Genomic DNA, 20,105 nt, shown 5'->3' with positions numbered 1-20,105 from the left:
GATAAAATTCGGAAATCTTGAGAAGCGAGAATATCGACCCATCGAGACGAGAAAATTGTAAATTATTTGTTTTTGTTGAGCCTAAATTTCAGAATCGATATTTTCTCGTCTCGTCTCGCTCGAATGTATATCACTACTGGTGATTTTCTTTAAAAAGGGAAATAGAGATTTTTCTAAATTATAATTTGCAAGCTTGCTTAATTATATTTTTATTTTATTTAATTTTCGATTCAACTTTCATTATATAATTTTAACTTTTTTAAATATTTTGACTTAATATTTTAACTTTTATTCTTTCTTTTCTTCATATATAATTAGAAAATTCGAGTTCTTTCTTTCGTCTTATTTTTCACGAGGTGAACGCTTGTATTCGTTATCGAGGAAAAGATAGAATGGTGCTACCTCCACTGTATAAGGACAGAACCGCAGAACCCGCAATTATGCAAATTGGTCAATCGGACTTTAATCTACTTTCAATTTGATTGCCAACACCCATCTCGAAAATTACTCGTGCGAGGGTTGACGCGTGCGGCCGAGAGTATAATATGTGTGAACATGATCAATCCTCGCCGCAACAATCAAGGACGTGGCACACGCCCTGCTCGATGCATCCGATTAATGTGTTCCATCAGGCGTCTCGGGTGTCATGAGATAGTTCACACTTCGTTAGTACAATGATGATCCTTTTCACGACCAAAACCCTTTTTTCCCCTTTCATTCCATCAAACACATGTTTTTATAAAAACTTCGCAGTTATTATAAATCGATAAAATATTATTAAATTTTATTAATATTATATTAAAAAAGAAATTATATTTAACATAAATGTACCAACATATTACACATTTATGTATGTTAATTTTTATGATATTAATAAATGTGATTTACATTTAAAAGATAACGGTGTTAAAAAATATTATTAATCTTTAATATCTAAATTTAAAATTTTTTATATATTATTAATGCAGATATATGATTATTAGCTTTTATTATTAATTATGTATAAACTTGAGAAATTAAAAGGGATATGTAAAACTTCAGTAATAAATCTATGTATTACAGTAGATATTATTATTCGAGCATAGAGTAAATTATTTCTTTAAAAATAATAAATCATTCTTTTTAATCCTACATAGAAATATGTGGATCCTTAATTTATTCCTTCCACTCCTTAATTTATTCCTTTTCCTTTTATCATTATATGTATTTAATACATATTATTACAGTATATAGATGTACATACACATACACATACACATAGAAACATTTATTTGTAAAGTACACTGAAATATTTCGAACATGTAGTGTACATTTATTTATAGAAAATAAAATCACAATAAGATTCATAATATATGTCCACATTATTATTAAAAATATCTAATTCCTGTCAACACGTCAACTCTTTATAATTTCACTTTCTTATTTCCAGATATTCGCTATTACTTTTTCAATCGTTTACTTTTTTAGATATTTAAACAGATTATATATAAATAAAATTTGTTCGACGTTTAAATAGTTGATTGAATCTACTTGATATTTTTCACCGACGATTTTTTCGTGGCTGTTATCGTAAAATTGTCGTCCTCCGATCAAGCCGCTTTCGATTGATTCCATCTCTTGAATTTCTCGTATGTCCAGAGATAAAGGAATCGACCTCCCTCTTTGATCGTCGGGCTTTCCACGCTCGATGCATTTCTGCTCTGACTTCACCGTTTAGCAGACAATAAAGAAAAGCCACGAAGGCGCCCTACAAAGATAAATAACACAAAGTGTGTGCGGGGAGATTTAAATTATGCAAAACGCTTAGGTCCTTCGCGTCATAAGTACCTGGAAGGATGCAAATAGCTGATCGCAAAAAAGCCCTACGAGTTCTACCCGGTAATCCTTATGGTAGGACAACCCCAAGTAAATTGTATAATGTATTCCGAAGAGTGGTAACAAGACTAGAGTTGATTTCGCCCATCTCCTACATTAAAAATTAAAATAAATATAAACGCATGGCATCTAATAAAAGATCGTATGCAAAACTAGATTTTAAGCTATTTGTGGCCATCAAAAGGCCATATATATCTTCCTTATACATCGAAAATAATGAAATTAATTTAAAATCGGTATAAATTGATGAATTATGTAATAAAACTATTTATGTATTCATTGTTAACTTGTATTTCATTTTTTTCCGTTGCAGATGCACCGATGTCTTCAGCTTCACCAGCAGAACGCGAACGATATTAAGGAACAGTAGAAAATTGAACTGAAAGAAAGAAATAAACAGATACTTAGTTTAAATATGCACACAATTCAAATGATCATTATTCAAATGATGATTATGCAATCGACGTACTAAAATACATATAATCATTGGTATTCTTATGATGAGAAACAGTGAGGAATTGTTATGAGTGGTCCAGCAGAGAGTGTCCTCAATAGTCGCGCGAAATATAATCCATGGCACTACTACCAAGACAGGAAGACCTATTTAATGTAATGAAATGTGAGTAAACTGCGATTTAAGGCTCTACATTTAAAATATTTTTAAATAAGTTTATTCTATTTCACCCCATCCTAGTGCGATATACAGAGATATTGTGCTGCTGTCGGTACATAGCGCTAGGAAAACTAGATTGTGCAAATACAATCCTTCCATCAAGGTCCATGAATAATTTGCCACAATGAAATATTGCCACAGACTCGTGATGACCTTACAGATCCAAGTCTGAAAACATTGATTAGTGAAAATACAGATTACATTACTTAATTAAGAAATAAATATGAAAATGAAAGTGAGACAGATAATTTGGAATATTGTTTTTCCACAGACGTAAATATTTATAAAAACTGATTGATTAATGCAATAATTCATTTCAATTTTATAGTTTATTCAAAAATAGTTCATGAAATTATCAGACAAATTTTTAAATAGACACAAAAGAAGACAGTTATAGATTCAGCAAAAAGTTATTGTATGTATAGAGTAATTTAATTAAAGTAATAAAAATCAAAGTAATATTCGTAGAAATCTAATAATGGTCAATTATTAAAATAATGGTCAATTATTAATGGTTTATTATTAAAGAACGTAATTATTTACTTATTTGGTGTACTAAAAATAGTGAACAGGATTTCAATACATAAAATAAATACTTAATTTATTACTATCTTTCAGTATTAAATTGGCCGGTATTAGAGTTCTGTAAGGGTAAAAAAATTAAATGAATAATTAGAAATTAAATGAATAATTAAAAATTAAAATAATAATAAAATAATTATATCGATATTCTATTTACATTTTCCTCTTTGATAAAAGCATTCTCATCGATAAATACAACGTGCCAGGTTAATCCGATGCCGCCTATGAAACTCCAATCTTTAAGGAGTGCCATAAAAGCTCTCATAATGAAGGACGCAAATAGGTGCATGTGCAATCTATTTCTGGGATTCCTGAGTTTCCTACGTATATACGGAAAACATATTAGCGATAATTGAAACACTCTTAATGGAATGGAAAAAAAATGATAGTGACTGTGCTCAGATGAAGAAAACGTATATACTTACCTAAGTAAGGAAAAAACTACCATAGCAACGATTAGTATGGTAAACGAAGTAATGTATCCAATATGCGATATCATTCTAATAATCGGCAGCCATTTCTATCGAAAGTATATAATGATAAAAGCTGTATAAATGAATCAATTTGATTTTATATCTATTGCATTCATAATAATTGTATAGCAATTTTAAAAAATTTTGCAAGAACAATTAATACATTTATATAGTATAATAACTCTGAAGGTACTTTGAACAAGAGATGACATAATATAATGCATCTTTGTTTATTTTAGCAAACAACAAGGATGTAATGTAAATATCTCTTGTTGGAAAGATGGTTCTGCTGTACTTCTAATATTTTTCTCATAGAAAAACATTAAATTATATGTATTATAAATTATTACATGATATCCATTATTCAATTTTTAATATAATATAATACCTAAATTTTTTTATATAAGTATTTTAAATGTAATATAATTTGTTTTAGAAATGATTAAATTTTATTGTTGTTTACAACATCCAAAAATATCAAATTTAAAAAATTTCAAATTCTATGTTCATTAATTTAATCGCAGCTTATTAAATCACAATACCACAGAAAATCTGCTCACTTGCTTCAATTTCAATAATCAAGCGTAGCCACAACAAATAACTTACATTTAATAGCGCGAACTCCGCTGGAGTCTCGTACAATGGCAAATAATTCTTCTCGATATGACGCGTGAGGTTCAACACGCACAGGCTATAATTGCTCCAGGAGATGCCATCCGAGTTCTTGTACCATTCGCCATTCGCCAAACAGTCCTTGCTGGCCACCGCAAGCTTTCTCAGGTTGTCGCTCGCGAAATCGGTGTATCCCATAACCGAAGCCGGTGGACAGGGCAAAGTAGCTGTTCCTGGTGCGTCAGTACGTGACCAGCAGAGCAAACCATCGAAGAACGGCGGACATTGACGAATTTTTGTTCCGTTGCTCTCGACGCCGCGATACTTTTCCAATTGATCTTCATCAGTGACGTTATATCCGAATAAGTTGATTCCAGTGGCCTCCGACATATTGCCAAACGTGGACATACCTAGCATTCTCGTTGATGTAATAATGATTGTCTAATTAATGAGAGAATATTCTACCGGAGGTCTAATAGACCCTGATAGATCGATTTATCATTTGCAACCAAATTAAGAAGATTTTCTAAACTCTTTTAAGACATTAAATGATTTTTCACGAGATGATTTTTTTCGCAAAACAATGTGAGAATTACAATTTTTTTTAATATTTAATTAAAAAAAAACAAATATTTAAATAATATGAATTCGAGCTCACCTTCAAAAAATTTGCATTTTTGGCTCTGTTTGGCTAAGAAATGTTCCACTTCGGCTTCTCTCATTCCAACGCTAAAGAAATAAGAAAAATAAATCTGTTATTCTTTTTATTTTTTAATTGCAATAAAATTTTCGTCCATTCATTCCATTTACAATGCAAAAAATTTAATACAATCTTATGCATTTTCGTTGCAACGACATACATTATTATTTAAATCAAAGTTCTACTAATATTCAATTCTCACTTCTTTATAATTATCAATTATTGCTTCCAAATAATTTCTTTGCTCTTCTTATCAATAGTTCTTACTATATATATAGATCGTAATTTTTTTATCATCGATTTACAATATTGAAATTAATAGCACAACGTTTATCTCTTACCTTAAATTTTATTTTATTGTAATCACAATTATTTCACGTTATATATGAGTACTAGTAACAGCACTGTTTGAAATGTAACTTCTTTAGGATATGCACCTGCGTACGTGATCGTGGCTGATCTGAAACTTTGGTAGAAAATCATGAACATAAATCGGGCGGCTGCGCGTTGAGCGATTACTTATGCACGATTTTCCGCACCCCGGACCTTTCTCTCGTAATGACGTAAAAACAAACTTGACGACGTAGAGCAAGTCAACGAATTATCCGCCGAGAAAAGTGTGTTCGTTGCACGTCGAAGCGTCCTGATTTCCAATTGTGTCATAAACAAACAACATATAATAAGCATAATTTACTATATCTTCTAACAAGCGATACAAATGACATGGTGTGACACAATAAATCAGTACATCCTTTTTGTTTGCCAATGTTAAAGAAAAATGAGATGATCACTGTGTCGCACTGTGTTGCTTGTTGGAAGACACACTTAATCTCTCTATGTGAGATATCTATTTTAAAAATGTTACATATACATACATACACACACACACACACACACACACACACACACACACATATATATATATATATAATTTTAAATAAGTATTAATTTAGTGAAAATAAATTTGCTACCTAACTCATTAAATTTAAAATTATTTAAATTTTAAGTAAATATAAATGTGTTAATTCTATAATCAATGCAATTGAGGTAAAATTTCTAAATAATGGATTAAGTAACAATTATTTCAAACTCTTGTACAATTTTACTAAAGAAAGAATTTATCGAATTAAGTTTAATATCTTTTAATATCCAATTTAATATATTAAATTTTGTAATCGTTATATTACGTAAATTCATTTTTATTATTTTTGAAACTCTGACATATGTGCCGTTCTCAAATTTTCATAATCTTACTGATGTTTATAAAATATCAATTTTCAGGATATTCTTTTATCATTATCATCTCTAACTCATGTCACGATTTGATTTTTTTAGGTGTGTAACTGTCGCCATGCTTTGTGCAACGTATTTATGAGAATACAAACAAATTACTTATCTAGAATGCGATCCATCAAAAGTTTAATCTTTGAAAGTTCTTTTTGATAGACTGCTGCCAATATTAGCTCAAATTATTATAGGATTCATAGTTCGAATTTCTAATGATATTACTCGATCAACTTCCGCATCAGAAACTGATGCGACGTAAACAGATATCAATATCATTATGATGCTATCAATTAGTATATAATATAATAATTCAATTTTGATATATAATATTTCAATTAGCATATAATAATTCAATTCAAAAATGACTACTCAATAGATACATTTTCAAAACGGATTTATTAATATATATTAATATTTATTGATTTTAATAAAATTACATAAAATATTAAAAATTATATTTTTAATATTTATAAAACATTAAAAATTATATTTTTAATATTTTTACAATTTTAGTAACAAAAGACGCTAAATGACAAAATCAATAACAATACGTTATACCATTACGATATATTATTCAAAAAAATTTTTTTAAACCTTATAAATATTACATAAATATTTATATAAAAAAGAATACATTTTCTTAAGATCTTTCTTTTTGATAAATGTTTATCATGAAAAGGGTTTTATGCAACGCATATTCAATGCATATTCAATAAGGAAATAGGACAACCTTGTAGGGAATAAAGCAAACGAAGTGATATATTCAAAATTCATTTTATGTTAAATCCGTGTAAGGGACACGTCATAACAGAGTATATCTTTCTGCTCGAATCAGTTCGGAGAACCATCGAAACATACACACAATTGTGTCTTATTTACATACATTCATCGTTGCGGACCGAAGAGAGTCGCATAACGTAAGTATACGTACCGTAAATATCACCGTCCTAATCCTCGTAAAATTCTTGTTCTTCAACGTATCCGATAAATTGTTATCATTACACGTAACGTTTATCTGCACATTTATCGATTCCTGTTTCATTAATCGAGATTAAGACGAATATGACATAAGAAATAACCGGAGGAGTAATTCGTGCTCGAAATTGCAATCGTAAAAATCCTCAATATTTTATTATGTCAGTTATCTTACACTATAATGTCACAAGAATATTCAAGTAAAATGACAGAAAAGTTAAATAGTAAACAGTAACTGCTTAATTTTTTAAACATTAGAACTAATGAATTTGAACGAAAGTTTGTAGCGTTACTTTATATGTAACATGAAAATCTTATAAGAATATTTTAGAAAACAATTTTGTAGAGAAAACTTCAAGCTTTTTTTCACATTAAAAAGTCATAAGTTTTTTGGGTCCACAAAGTGAGAAGAAAATTTTCTCATGTTGTCCAGCTTGTAGTTTTTATATGTAAATATAATCAAACTCATAAAAACTCAAAAGGCACAGTAAACTTTCAAAACTCTAAGTTTTAAAACTCTTTTTTCTAAATTTAAATTTCGTTCATTTTTAATAAAGTTATAGCTGCTTGAATTTCGTAGCGCAATGAACTTTCATTCTAACTTAATGCTTTAATTCAATCAAAAGTTCTTTCTTTACTTTTATTAATTATTTGGATACTTTTTTATAAATGACATCATAATTCGAGACAATGTTGATCAGTAATCTTTTAACATTTACGATCTTACATCTACAGAGATGCACGAGAGAATTAACTCCTCTTACAGCCATCAATATCGGTAAGTATCAATAAGTACAGATATTCCAACATCTCTTCTAGACTTGCGTCACATTCTTCGCCCCCATTGTCCCTCGTGAGCGGTTCGCCTATGTCTATTCATTCGCCTAAATAACCGTTTATCGGTTCACCTAATAAATATCTTAGCTATTTGCCTCTATCTACACGCTTATCTATATGTATATTATAAGTTGCTCCCTACGTCATTATGAAATATGTACAAATTTCCAAGAATCACTTGCGTTTTCTTACGTAATTCATAGGCCACGTTGTACAGGGATTAAGGGGGCGAATTTCCACGCGCATTCGCTTTTTAGTGAAGATCACTTGCGTCGCTTACACTGAAAAAAAAGTCTGGTAACAATAATCACAAGCCTAAATAATAATACTAAATAATAATACTAAAGCTTTGGGAAAATAATTTTGTTAAAAAATTTTCAATTATAATATAAAATTAACTAAATGCTAATTTTTTTAAATATTATGTTTCCTATTTTTTTAAATATTATCTTTTCTAAATATATTACCTTTTATTAAATATATTTTTCTAATTGTTTCCAAACAATTGGTTATTATTATTATAATATTTGGTAATATATATTGCACCAATAACGACGCGGAACAAAACATATTTAATAGCTATATTACCAGACTTTTTTTTTCATTATAAACAATCATATGCATCTTGGAATTATTATAATTGGGCGAGTTTCTTTGCGTTCTATAAATCAAATTTTTCGTCGTGATGATATAGACGTCATCTTCCGAGCTTGGGACAATTAGAAATTACAACGTGATAAAATCTCGGCAATTACATGAAATTAAAAATAATATTACAATGTAATGCCTCTTATTTTTCGAAATAAATTATTAAATTAAAATATTTTTCCTTTTTTCATACAAATGAATAATTGTACAATAATGACTGTTTCAATTTCGAACTAATCTATTTACGAATTAATAAAACGTAAATATACATTCGATGAATAATGTATAATAATAACATTAAACTCAATGCTTGAGAAATAAAGAGATTGTATCCTACGTCCTCCACGCGCGTAAGAAATATTCGATAATTGTGCACTCTGCCCTGAGCATTTTTGCGTTGACGATAAATAGAAAGTTCGATTAGTGTTGCGTGCCGATAAATCGACGAATTTCAAGCTCTCTGATATCAAGCGTTTTCATTATATATGATAATCTTTAATAATATAGATCAGTTGCAAACATACAGCACTCTTTCTTTTCTCTCATTCATATCATAACGTCGGAATTATCATACCATCGCATACATATACCTTTTTCGTTATTTGTTACTTATACTTTCAATAATGTAATCTCGACCATTAAAAAGCTAAATTACGCGCTATAAAATTGCCCCTGGCTGAGGCGTTTCAGTGATAAAGCTAATCTACTCTCGCTATCCTCGATTTGGGGGATCCGAGAAATAACGCGATAAGCTTCCTGCGCATCGTATTTCTTTTCTCATTCGCTTTAAAGGCTCCTTCTCGCTAGGACTCTTAACTGAGTCTCGATCGAGGCAGTACCTCATCATCTCTCATATTAAAACATGATGCACAATTATCCCAATTTGTTTCAATTATGCATCATTATGCAGTATAATGTAATTAAACAATTAACAGAGTAATGTTTAGAATTTTGCATCGATAAACGAAAAAAAAAAGATTAGAATGTATCACTCGTTAAAAAGCAAGTGCTGGAAAAAGTTTTTGAAAAGCCCGAACGCGAAATTTTTGTACTTTAACACAATAGAAATCGAGATCGAAAACAGCTTTACAAATAACATTGTAACACATATATATATCAATTTCGTAATAATTTATAAATTTGATATATATTTTTTAGACATATTTGACATATAATTTACTCTCAAAACAACAATATCTTCTAGATATTAAGGAATTGAAAAATTTGCAACATTCATGATCGGCATACAGTTCGGACTCCGAAACATTTCATCAATAGAATATCCGCGGCTCTACTAGATTGCAATTATTCGATTTAAGTAGACGCTTATAAAACTAAGCTTGCATGAAGCTTGATTTCAAATCTCTTCACAAGAGGAGTTTGAATCAATTAATCGTTACCAGCCACGCATTCTTTTACATCAAGTTAATGCGTGTTGGTTTAAAGTTACAGCTTATCCATTGTCACCTCTGCAATCTTGCAGCTTATCATATGTTTGCATATATATTACATACGCAGAGAGAGCTTCTTAGTGATTCGTTACATTGATGTTAATGTTGATGTTATTTGCCGAATGTCGGATCTCTTCGACGTTCATGTCTTGTGAATGAAAAAGCCGTCGATTTCAAGCAGAAACGATTGTCAATTTCGTCGGCAGGATGTGCATCGAAAGGTCCCATGGATCACGAATACGCGATGTCATTGCGTGTCGGACGAGATCGATTTCGACCATCGACAGAACTTGCAACTGACGTCGCCGCTTTTTGTGAAACCTTATTTTTATATATTTATCAGTACCGCAAGTACAGTTCTCGTGGAACGGCTGGTGGATAGTTAGTGAATCTCTAACGATCGGTCAGAGACATTTCCCGGGATTCTGGGAACACCACTGCGGCCACATTGACTCCGTCTTGATGCCTCTGCTGTTCAAGACTTCGACATGCACGGCTAGTCTGGTATAAACGTTCTCGTCTGTGGAGTAACTATTCGTCGATAGGTCACTCCTGGAAAAAAGAATTTTCTTGTAAATTTTGTTGTAGAAAAAAATCGCTGTTATATATTTACTACATTATATTATGTACCATAATCGTTCAGCGAACGCCGACGCCCTAGGCCATAGTCGAGGTCCCAGGGACGATTGTCCGGTCTGTTCGCTCCAGATCGCCGCCTCGCCGCCGAGCACCAAAAGTTGCTGTTGTGGTGGATAGTCCTTCCATGGACGATGATTGTAAACAGTTTGCCAAGTTCGGTATTCGCCGCACGCGGCCTCACCGACCTCCCGCCACTTACCAAAGCCACAGTCCAGGTACCAGGCATCTACATGCGACAAGATTACCCGAAAGCCGTCCTCTAACAGGTCCGGCGTTTCCGGCCAATTACTACCACCCCAAGACTGAATCACATGAATTTTCGGGTCGAAGTACATCATGATGTAAGGCCTCTTCGTTAATGGAGAGCTCCATAGGATTACCGCCTTCGGAACTTTGTCGTGATTCGCTCGAATCAATCGCTGCAGCATTTTCGTCTCAAATTCCGCCCAAAGTGCATGATAATCCGTCATGTTTTGCGCCTGCATTGCGAGAGTGATATTGCCATATTGTGCCCAACACTCAAGATTCACCTCATCGCCACCGAGGTGCACTAAATCGCGCACCTCTGTGAGATCTAATAATTCTCGGTATAGGCCCTCCAGTATCCTATACGAATGTTCATTTATTGGATTCAGTTGGCCACAATTTGGCTCACCACAATATGATGACCACGGCTGCTGATCCACGCACAACGCCAGCTCACCAAAACCATGTTCCGTACCTAATTATCATAAAAAATATAATGAAAGTGCTAATTTGTGCCAAGAAGATTTATATTAATAAAAAAATTATAGATTTATATTAATAAAATTAATATTACAAAATTTGGAGGGAACTCACCCCATTGCCACCCGGCGCCAGCATGAGCCGGGGAATCAATCTCAACGACGATTCTGATGCCGCGTATTCTTGCATAATCGACTAGGTCCTTCACATCTTCAGGTGTGTAAATATGGTCACCACTGTAAGCGCCCCATCTCGCCATCTCCGGAAACTGCGCAGAGTCAAACGGGAAACTCTGGGAGTCAGTGAGATGCCAGTGTAACGTGTTGAGTTTTGTGGCCGCCATGCCATCAATGACCCTCTTCAGTTCCTCGACGGGGAAAAACTGCCTGCCGGTGTCGACGAGAAGGCCTCGATAAGAGAATGCGGGTTTGTCCTCGATGGAGGCTCGCGTGAGGACGCGAAGAGCGCCCTGCTTGCCGGCCGCCTCATCCCACCAGATCAACTGGCTAAGGGTTTCAAGACCGTGCCGCACCCCGAAGTAACTCTTCCCCGTGATCCTGGCCTCCAAAATCTTCCCCTTCGATGTGACCTCTAGCTTATACGACTCATCGGTGTCCAGAGTCAAGGTGGTGCCCCGCGCATTGCCAGCGCTCAGGTACACAATGAACGAATCGATACCGGATCGACTTTTAGCGTTCAACACCTTAACCAAACTCCTAATATTTCCTACAATTAAAAAGATGTTTTACATAAAAGGAAGCAGCAATTCCATCAACTTGGGTCTTTATTTTTTTAACAACAGTGTCGATGTCGTTATATTGCGCTGCAACTTTTTTCATGTACAAAATCTATGCAACGATAATATAATGATACATTGTCATTAAGAGTTATAGAATAAAGACCTTAATTACACAAAACATGCTGAATAATTATTTACAAAATGCGAAATTCAGTAATTCCCTATTCTGGAACATATAAATATAATATGTAGAAGTTGTAATTTTAATACATACTACGTAACTTTGATACTACATAAAATACGTGATCTTGTATCTGATATATATTTTATGATATATATTTGCTTTGTCATATTTGTTAATACGAGAGGTTGACAAGCGTTACTAATTAAGAGTATCTCAGAAAATTAATAAAGTTTTTGCCTTGCGCTTTCTATAATGATTAATGACAAGGAGCTGTTGTTGAGCAAAGTATCTTTGATGTGTTAGGTGAATATTCTCTTCTCCTGATCTTCAACACTCTTCAACACTCACCGATGAAGATATCCTTCGCATGATCCAGCAGATCCTTCGTCTCCTGATCGCTTGTATTTACGGTGACGAACTCGATCTGCTGAAGATGCAGGATGACACTGTCATCGCCGAGGACGACGTTCTCGGTCGGTCTGGGCCACAATAGACGATTATTTCCTCCACAATGCGCGGTACAGGTCGCTAAGGATGTCCTCGAGGACCTCACTGCTCGTCTCTCGCATCGATTCGCCACACATGCCCAGGACCACGGACTTTGAAATGTCCTGCGATCGAGTGAAAATTGAATTCGTACTTCGATCTATAATCGCGATCCTTTAAACCTATTCTATAATTACATAAGGGTAGTAATAAGTGATTGTAAGAATTGACCAATCACAATCAAATATGAGAAGAATATTCGATTGTGATTAGTCAATTTTTACAACTACAATTTCAGTTACGCTTACACAATTATAGGAATGGATTTTCCGCAATGATAATGTACAGAATATTTTAATCTGGCAATTTGTGGCATGACTGAAAAATATCGATTTTTTTAAGATCAAAGTTCGATAACTTTTTCCTTGAAAGAAATAATTCTGCTTTGTTAAATTTTCAAATACGTACATATCCATTTGTTTGTCACACCACAGATTACCAAGTAGTCATATGTTTTCTTTAGCAATCCAGTTTGCAACAAATACCTGTCTCGCAATAAAAAATGTGGAAAATGTTAAAAATGATAGGTACATTTAAGGAGATAACATGCGATAAATTTTATTTTAGAATTCGATTTTATATGATCGAAATGACGATTGAGAAATTTAATATGTCGCGGTTAGCAATCTTTTCTTTAAATATTGTATTAACAATTGAATCAATGTTTGTCAATAGCAATTTGTGCAACATCTGAGCGTAGAAGTAAATAGAACTATACAAAAAATTAACAAAACAGCTCAGTAATGTCAAATAATTGAAATAAATACATAACTTAAGAAAAAAATCGCATACAAAAAAAGTTAAATACATTTTTTATAAATTATTTCATGTACATTAAACATAGATATATTTTTATCTTATAATAAGAAGACAGGTATTTAAATAAAATTGTTAACTAAATAACTTCAATAACAAATTAAAATAAATATTATTTTATCAGAGCGCGTAACTCAAATAATAATACAGAAGCAAACAATTTCATAAATCAAGAACCATGACAGTTCACCCATTTTAGTAGAAGAAAAAGATAAGATCTACTTTCCGCAACTCATTCTCTATCTCGGTCAAGCTAATAATGTCATACCTCCGACAAATGAAGAGGTACTCATTACAACGGCAAGAGAAATGAAAGCGTAAAAAGCAATATCATTGGCATCGTTCGAATTAGAAAAGCAAGGAAAGAAGAGAGAAGCGATATTTGCCGAACGAACAGAAGCACCCAAGAAAATAGCTGGCTAATCATGGAACGGAATAACATTCTGCTCAAAGTAGAAGAACGGTGAAATGTACGAATGCCTCAATAGAAATCGCTGAAAAAGGAGTGCTCCGATAAAATTCGAGAGGGAAATTCGCGAGTGAAACAACGACTATTTACATCGGTTCGCAGGAAACTAATTGGAGGATTAGTTGTATCTCGCGTTATAGAAATCGAAGATTGTTATATGGATAGAAGTGAAAAAGATTTCTCTTCCAGGTTTCTTTCAAAAATAAATACATTCTTTTCTTATCCTCACGCAAACTCCCAATCGAGTTTGGATCGTCTCTAAAGGCAAAGACGAGTCTCGTTCTCAGAATGGAAGGTCGGGAAAGTCGGATTTCGCGCGAAGCGGGTCAGGACAAATGCAGCAACCGTACAATCCGCGCAATACAAGAGACAATAGTGCGTAACAATAGCGGGCGCGGGCGTGCGTTTAGTATAACGGGCGTGCTCGGGCGAGTGGATTAAACGGGACGAGCATCAGAAGGTGCGACGTTGCAAGAGGTACACCAGCCGAGAGGAATATACGGGAATTCTCACGTGGAAATTCAGAACATTCAGGGAATTCGTTCACTGAGGCGGTCGACGTGTTGCAACGTCATGCCTGGGTAACTGTTTAATTGAGAGAGCAATGTCCGATTGGTATCAGACGGCACGTGACTGGTTCCGAAAAAAAAAATAAAGTGAAAGGACATTATCTCAAACACGATTAATTCGCCTCATCGAAAACGAGTCTAGACGATCTATTAAATAAATACTTGAGATTCTGATACTACTACTTTCACATATACTCGTTGTAAAGTTTCACGTGCGGATGAAATTCTTAACATGTTCATTGATATCGCTACACCGGTTTCTGCCTTGTAAAATTAAAGATTCGAATTGCTCTGTGAAATACAAACATGGTTTCATCTCTCTGTAGAATTTAGAACTCGAGAGAGAGGACAAACTTTTTTTCTATAAAACTATGCTTTTATTTGATTTTTTTTTGTTGTAACAGTTCAAAGCGAATTTTTGTATAGCCATTCGATACGCTGTAACACTGTGAAAATAGAGAAAGAGTTGTTCAAAAATACTTTTTCCTGAATCAGACACACGTGAACAGAGAGGAATCAGATCAATGCGGGGATGGGAGGTATGAAAAACATACGCAGGACATTTGATCTAGCATAAGATTTCACCCTCAGTCGGGGGCTATCCGTTACCTAGGCTCTTCCAGATACTCGTAGAGCCGTTCGCCAGGTCCGATCGTGGTTTCATTACCCACCAGGTAATTAACCAAGCCACGCTGCAAGTCCTCTAGTCTTCTTCGATGCACGATTCATCGCGTTGCGAGTGCAAAATAAATTCAAAATAAAAACAAAAATCATGCAGTGTAAGAAAATTATCAGAAGAGGCACTGGATTAATACACAACGCGGGCAAACGAACCTGCGCTGGCTGTGTGTTAACAGAAAATATAGAAATATATAGAAATTAAAAGGAAAAAAGCGATTTTGCGCTTCGCAAAGATTTGTCTTACAATACTCAGAGATATTTTTCTTCTTAAAAAATTGTGTGAATTAAAATCAGAGTGAAACATAAAATAGAACGGAGTTCAAAGAGACTGCTGGCTTTTTTCAACATATTTAACAACTCCTGTTTTATAGTTTCCACAGGCACTTTCTATACAAAAATTATGCGTTCCGCGGGTTATCTCAGTGTACAAATCTTTCCATTCTTAGAATGCGTCCAGACTATCAAGCCGAGTCTGCGTTCACATTCAAAGATCCTACATCCATTATCAAAATAAATATAGATTCACATCAAATCTTTGAATATGGATGCAGACTAAAGGAGGAACATATTAACGTTAGCATTCTAAAATCCGATTTTACAATGGTTACCTAAAGATTAAAGATAACCAAGAAATTCATGAATGAATTTCATTGATGAATCTGTTGATAACCTTTAATCTTTAGGTAACCATATATTGTAAAAATGGGCCTGAGTGATTCTAAGAATAAATTTGAACACGCAGATAATCCGTGGAATGCATAATTTCTATACATTTACACAACAATTACGATTTCCAGTTTGTCTTATTCAACAGAATATTCAAAAGATATTATTGTGTTTTACTTGTCAAATTGTCTGCTTGAAAAGTAAGTGATTGCAATAAAAAAAACTTACCGTCGCGTCGCAAACGGTTGCAACGATGCGAGTGGCGGAGCATGAGTGTACATGGCGATCAGCAGGACACCGGTCATCAGGACGAGGAAGAGGAGGATCCTCCTCATCCATCCGCTGGGCATGCTACCCACCATTCTGACGAGTCTGCAAATAAACCGAAACAAATATCATACTGATATGGTTGCAAATAGTCACGAACGCGTCGTGTAAACCAGGACAACGGTAACAATGTTCCTCGTGTCTACAGATCGTTTATCGATACCATTTCAAATTTCAATAAACCAGCGAACAAGATTAGCAATAAATGCGGGATTCGTTACCTTTATTTTTAGTATCAAATGCAATCATTTCTCGTTTCGACAAAGTTTGACTAGTTAAAAGTTCGACAGATTTAAAGATGATACGCAATGATAGATAGGGTATTTAGAAAACTTAAAAACAACTTCAATTTTATAGTTATATTTTTTACTATTATAATATTTATAGTTTATACTTTACTAATATATATATAGTTTATATTTTTTAATATTTATTGTTACAATTAAATTTATATTAGTTAGAAAATAGAAGAATGTGTAAAAATACTGAAAGAATTCTTCTGGAACATCATTTTCCTTTTCATTTTCCTCTTTTCCAGTTTTTACAAGATTTTAGAGAAAATTAATATTTCTGAGATATTGTAGTCATCCCATTTAGCTACTTAAAAGTTAAATTTAAATCACAGGCACGCGTTCTTACTTCCATTCAGAGATTGTCTCTTTTACGTTTTATCTTTTCACACTTCCTACTGTGATTGTGACAAGGAAATAAAATGGTCGCATTTACCATTAAACGCATAACAAGAATATAGATAGCGCGTTTTTACCCAGATGCACGAGCATTCCCAGATGATGACACACAAGAGATAAGAACGTGATTTACGTGGAAAGCACGTCTGTATAAAGACACGGCACATATATATCTCGAGATTAGACAGCGACCGAAAGGAAACGCGTTTCCCGCGTACTTCCGGCGATTCTCCTGGAACAAGGGAAACACGTTGTTCCTCTGTCCCGCTTCTTCTCATCGGACCGACAGAAAATGAGGAGAAACTACGGCGAAAGTGTTTTCGAACGTAAATGCACGCGCATAAAAGCATCGCTTCCGCTTTATGATCCCACGAGGATTTATGGACCTTTGCCAGGCGTCGTCTATACGATATTACGTAACATTTCCATCAGAAAACCGAGCAAATCTTCATCCCTCGCGATCTGATCTGTCGAGATGCATCCGACAGACGTAGTTCGATTTATCGCCAATGTAAATACATACAGCGAGGAAAATTCGCGTGGACGTGAAATATCTCGTAAGATTTCCGGCGATAGATCGAATTAAATTGTAAATATATCGTAGGGATTAATTGTTGTTTATAAGCAACATTAGAAAATTTCACATTAATTACGTAATAATATAATGAAATAATTAATAATAAATTATTGTTTGTATAAATTATTAAACAATTATTAAATATATGTCATTTAATAAATAAGCAATTTTAAATGTTTTATTTGTATAATTTGTAATGCAAGAAAAAAAACAACTTTTTTTTTAACTTTTTTAGAGCACTGAATTCGAATCTACAGCCAGAAAAATTCCATCAGATCGAATTTTGAAATAAAATGTTATTTTTAAGATATACAACATGTCAATTTTTTAAGATTTCAGCATTTCCTTTCGAACAATTTTGAGGCGACAAATGATAAAGAATGAAAATGTTTCCAATAGGATTTGATAATATTGAGAACGTTATCAGATCCAAATAAAAACAAAAATTAAACTCAGCAATTCTACTTTATTTTGTAATTTTAATAAAATTTCACTATATATTAAACAAAAAAATCTTTTCTTATATCTCAAAAATCGGGTCTGATGGAAATATTTTAATGGCAGATTTAGGCTTAGGGTCGAAGACTGTTCTAAAAACAGTCTTTATATCACAAAATCTTTTACATAAAATCTCGTACACTAAAATTATTATTGATAAAACAATCGTTCGTTATCTCTCCTTATATACAGAAAAACACGCGTTATTTCAAAAACAATATCATCAATATTTCAAAAATAAAAAACCTTCCAATTGAGGACAATGTTTTTTTAGACTCTCGTCACGTCGTAAAAAGGAACGAACGTCATCAAGTGTCGCTACTTATCGCAGTGAGTTTAAGGGCCACCTGTCGAATTATACAGAAATACACTTTGGACGCCTAGGCGAGGTCTAAGCTTAGCTCGTTCGCCTCTCGAAATGTACAGTCTAGACGGAACGTGCGTTCTGATTACTACACAAACAACACTTGGCACCTCTCGGATTATACTCCGAGAATAGGTACTTTGAGTTTCGATCCCGCCGCCTCGCAAATGAATCATAATATCCTATGCTAATTTATTCCACTGTAATCAAGACCCTAACGTCGAGTTATGGCAGTTGTGGGAAAAACAACACCGACCACAACGTTTTCGTGCGCTGTTATTTTTCATTCCTCGTGCATATTCGACGTGTTTTGCATTCAGGCGGCTCTAATGACATTCATGCACGAAGCCAAGGCGGCTAAGCGAAATAGAACAGTACACAACCCGAAAAAATCGATTGCAGGTAGTGGCAGATTATTCGATATCAAATGAGAATTCTCGATCGAGATTGGATCAAATAATTCATACATAAAAAAAGAAATAAAGTTTTGCCACATATCATATTATACACTTAAATTAAAATACAATATTAGCATTTATCGCACTAAATAATTTAATATAAAAAACAATTAAACATTAAACAACATGAGAACTGAAAACAGTATGTGTTAAAATATTAAGTAAATTTTCAAAATAGATCAAAAAATTTTTAATCTGTTTTGAAAGATAGACATTAACTTCGGTGTATTTAAAAAGATAAAATATACCATAAAAGTTTTGTCTTCATTTAAAATATTAGCCAACCAATAAAAATTATATTAATAATCATAGTTCATAAAATAATTCAAATAATATTTAATTCCACATTTCAATAAAAAAATTGCATATGACAGTTAATTTTACATTTTGCTAAATTACAAACAAGATTTAATTCCATTATTTACTATAATATTTATTGTAAATTTAACTACAGTTCAAACGACATAAGAACTGCAAAGACTTAACAAAGACGCAATTTTAATTTTTTGCAATTTGATTTTTTTTTCATCTTACAGACTTTGCTTTCCGTAAACAGAGTTTGATCGACGACGCAAAGAACTTAAACGACGCACATACGGATATCCATCAATTTCCACATCGAGAAGCTAATTTCGCAGAGATCCGATCGAACCTCAACACGACACTTTGCTCAGATGAAATACTATACCATCGTGATACCTATGTGGCGACATCGGGCCGCAGCGAGAGACTGGCGATCAGACACCACACCACGCCACATCGAACCACGTTGCGCGCAGCCAGTTGACCGAAATTCACCCTCGCGCGATTAGGCGAGCGGGTGGTTTAACATTACCGCTTAGCCGATAGAAAGATGGTGTAAGGCCTTCTTCTTATCTCTCTTTCTCTTTCTGCGAGGATAGTGGCGAAAGAGAGGCGGCAGTGAGAGTGGGTTATGAATCGAGCGAGGGTAGATCGAGGGAGCATGACGCGACAGGGACGACGAAGTCGACGAGGATGGTGGGAGCGACGGCGGCGGCGGCGGTGGCGGCGGCGGCGGCGGCG

General features: G+C 33.8%; 2 protein-coding genes across 11 annotated transcripts in view; both read right to left on the bottom strand.

The window, feature by feature from the left end:
- Positions 1–278: 278 nt before the first annotated feature.
- On the bottom strand, positions 279–5,921 carry LOC105143498 (Diuretic hormone 44 receptor 2). The gene is given in 11 exon segments (XM_011051873.2): positions 279–1,591; positions 1,594–1,747; positions 1,828–1,966; positions 2,163–2,254; positions 2,345–2,475; positions 2,560–2,716; positions 3,288–3,450; positions 3,556–3,650; positions 4,210–4,625; positions 4,874–4,944; positions 5,257–5,921. Coding segments are annotated over 10 exon segments (1,476 nt in total). The 5' UTR covers positions 4,938–4,944; positions 5,257–5,921; the 3' UTR covers positions 279–1,526.
- Positions 5,922–6,960: 1,039 nt separating this feature from the next.
- Positions 6,961–20,105, bottom strand: part of fdl (fused lobes) — a 45,165-nt gene continuing 32,020 nt past the window's right edge. For 5 of the 10 annotated variants that reach the window (XM_011051864.2, XM_011051863.2, XM_087403710.1 and 2 more), the window contains 6 exons: positions 16,377–16,520; positions 15,411–15,512; positions 12,750–13,012; positions 11,593–12,204; positions 10,744–11,473; positions 6,961–10,665 (listed from right to left, as the gene is read on the bottom strand). In XM_011051864.2, the coding sequence (XP_011050166.1) occupies positions 10,518–10,665; positions 10,744–11,473; positions 11,593–12,204; positions 12,750–13,012; positions 15,411–15,512; positions 16,377–16,510 (1,989 nt within the window). In that variant the 5' untranslated portion in view covers positions 16,511–16,520 and the 3' untranslated portion in view covers positions 6,961–10,517. The other 5 variants (XM_011051865.2, XM_011051862.2, XM_087403708.1 and 2 more) reach the window with 5 other exon arrangements.

Source organism: Acromyrmex echinatior, chromosome 2 (genome assembly GCF_024713525.1).
Source record: "Acromyrmex echinatior isolate Ae372 chromosome 2, ASM2471352v2, whole genome shotgun sequence".
NCBI lineage: Eukaryota > Metazoa > Arthropoda > Insecta > Hymenoptera > Formicidae > Acromyrmex > Acromyrmex echinatior.
Note: the sequence above shows the minus strand (reverse complement) of the source record. Positions and strands in the feature narration are given on the sequence as shown.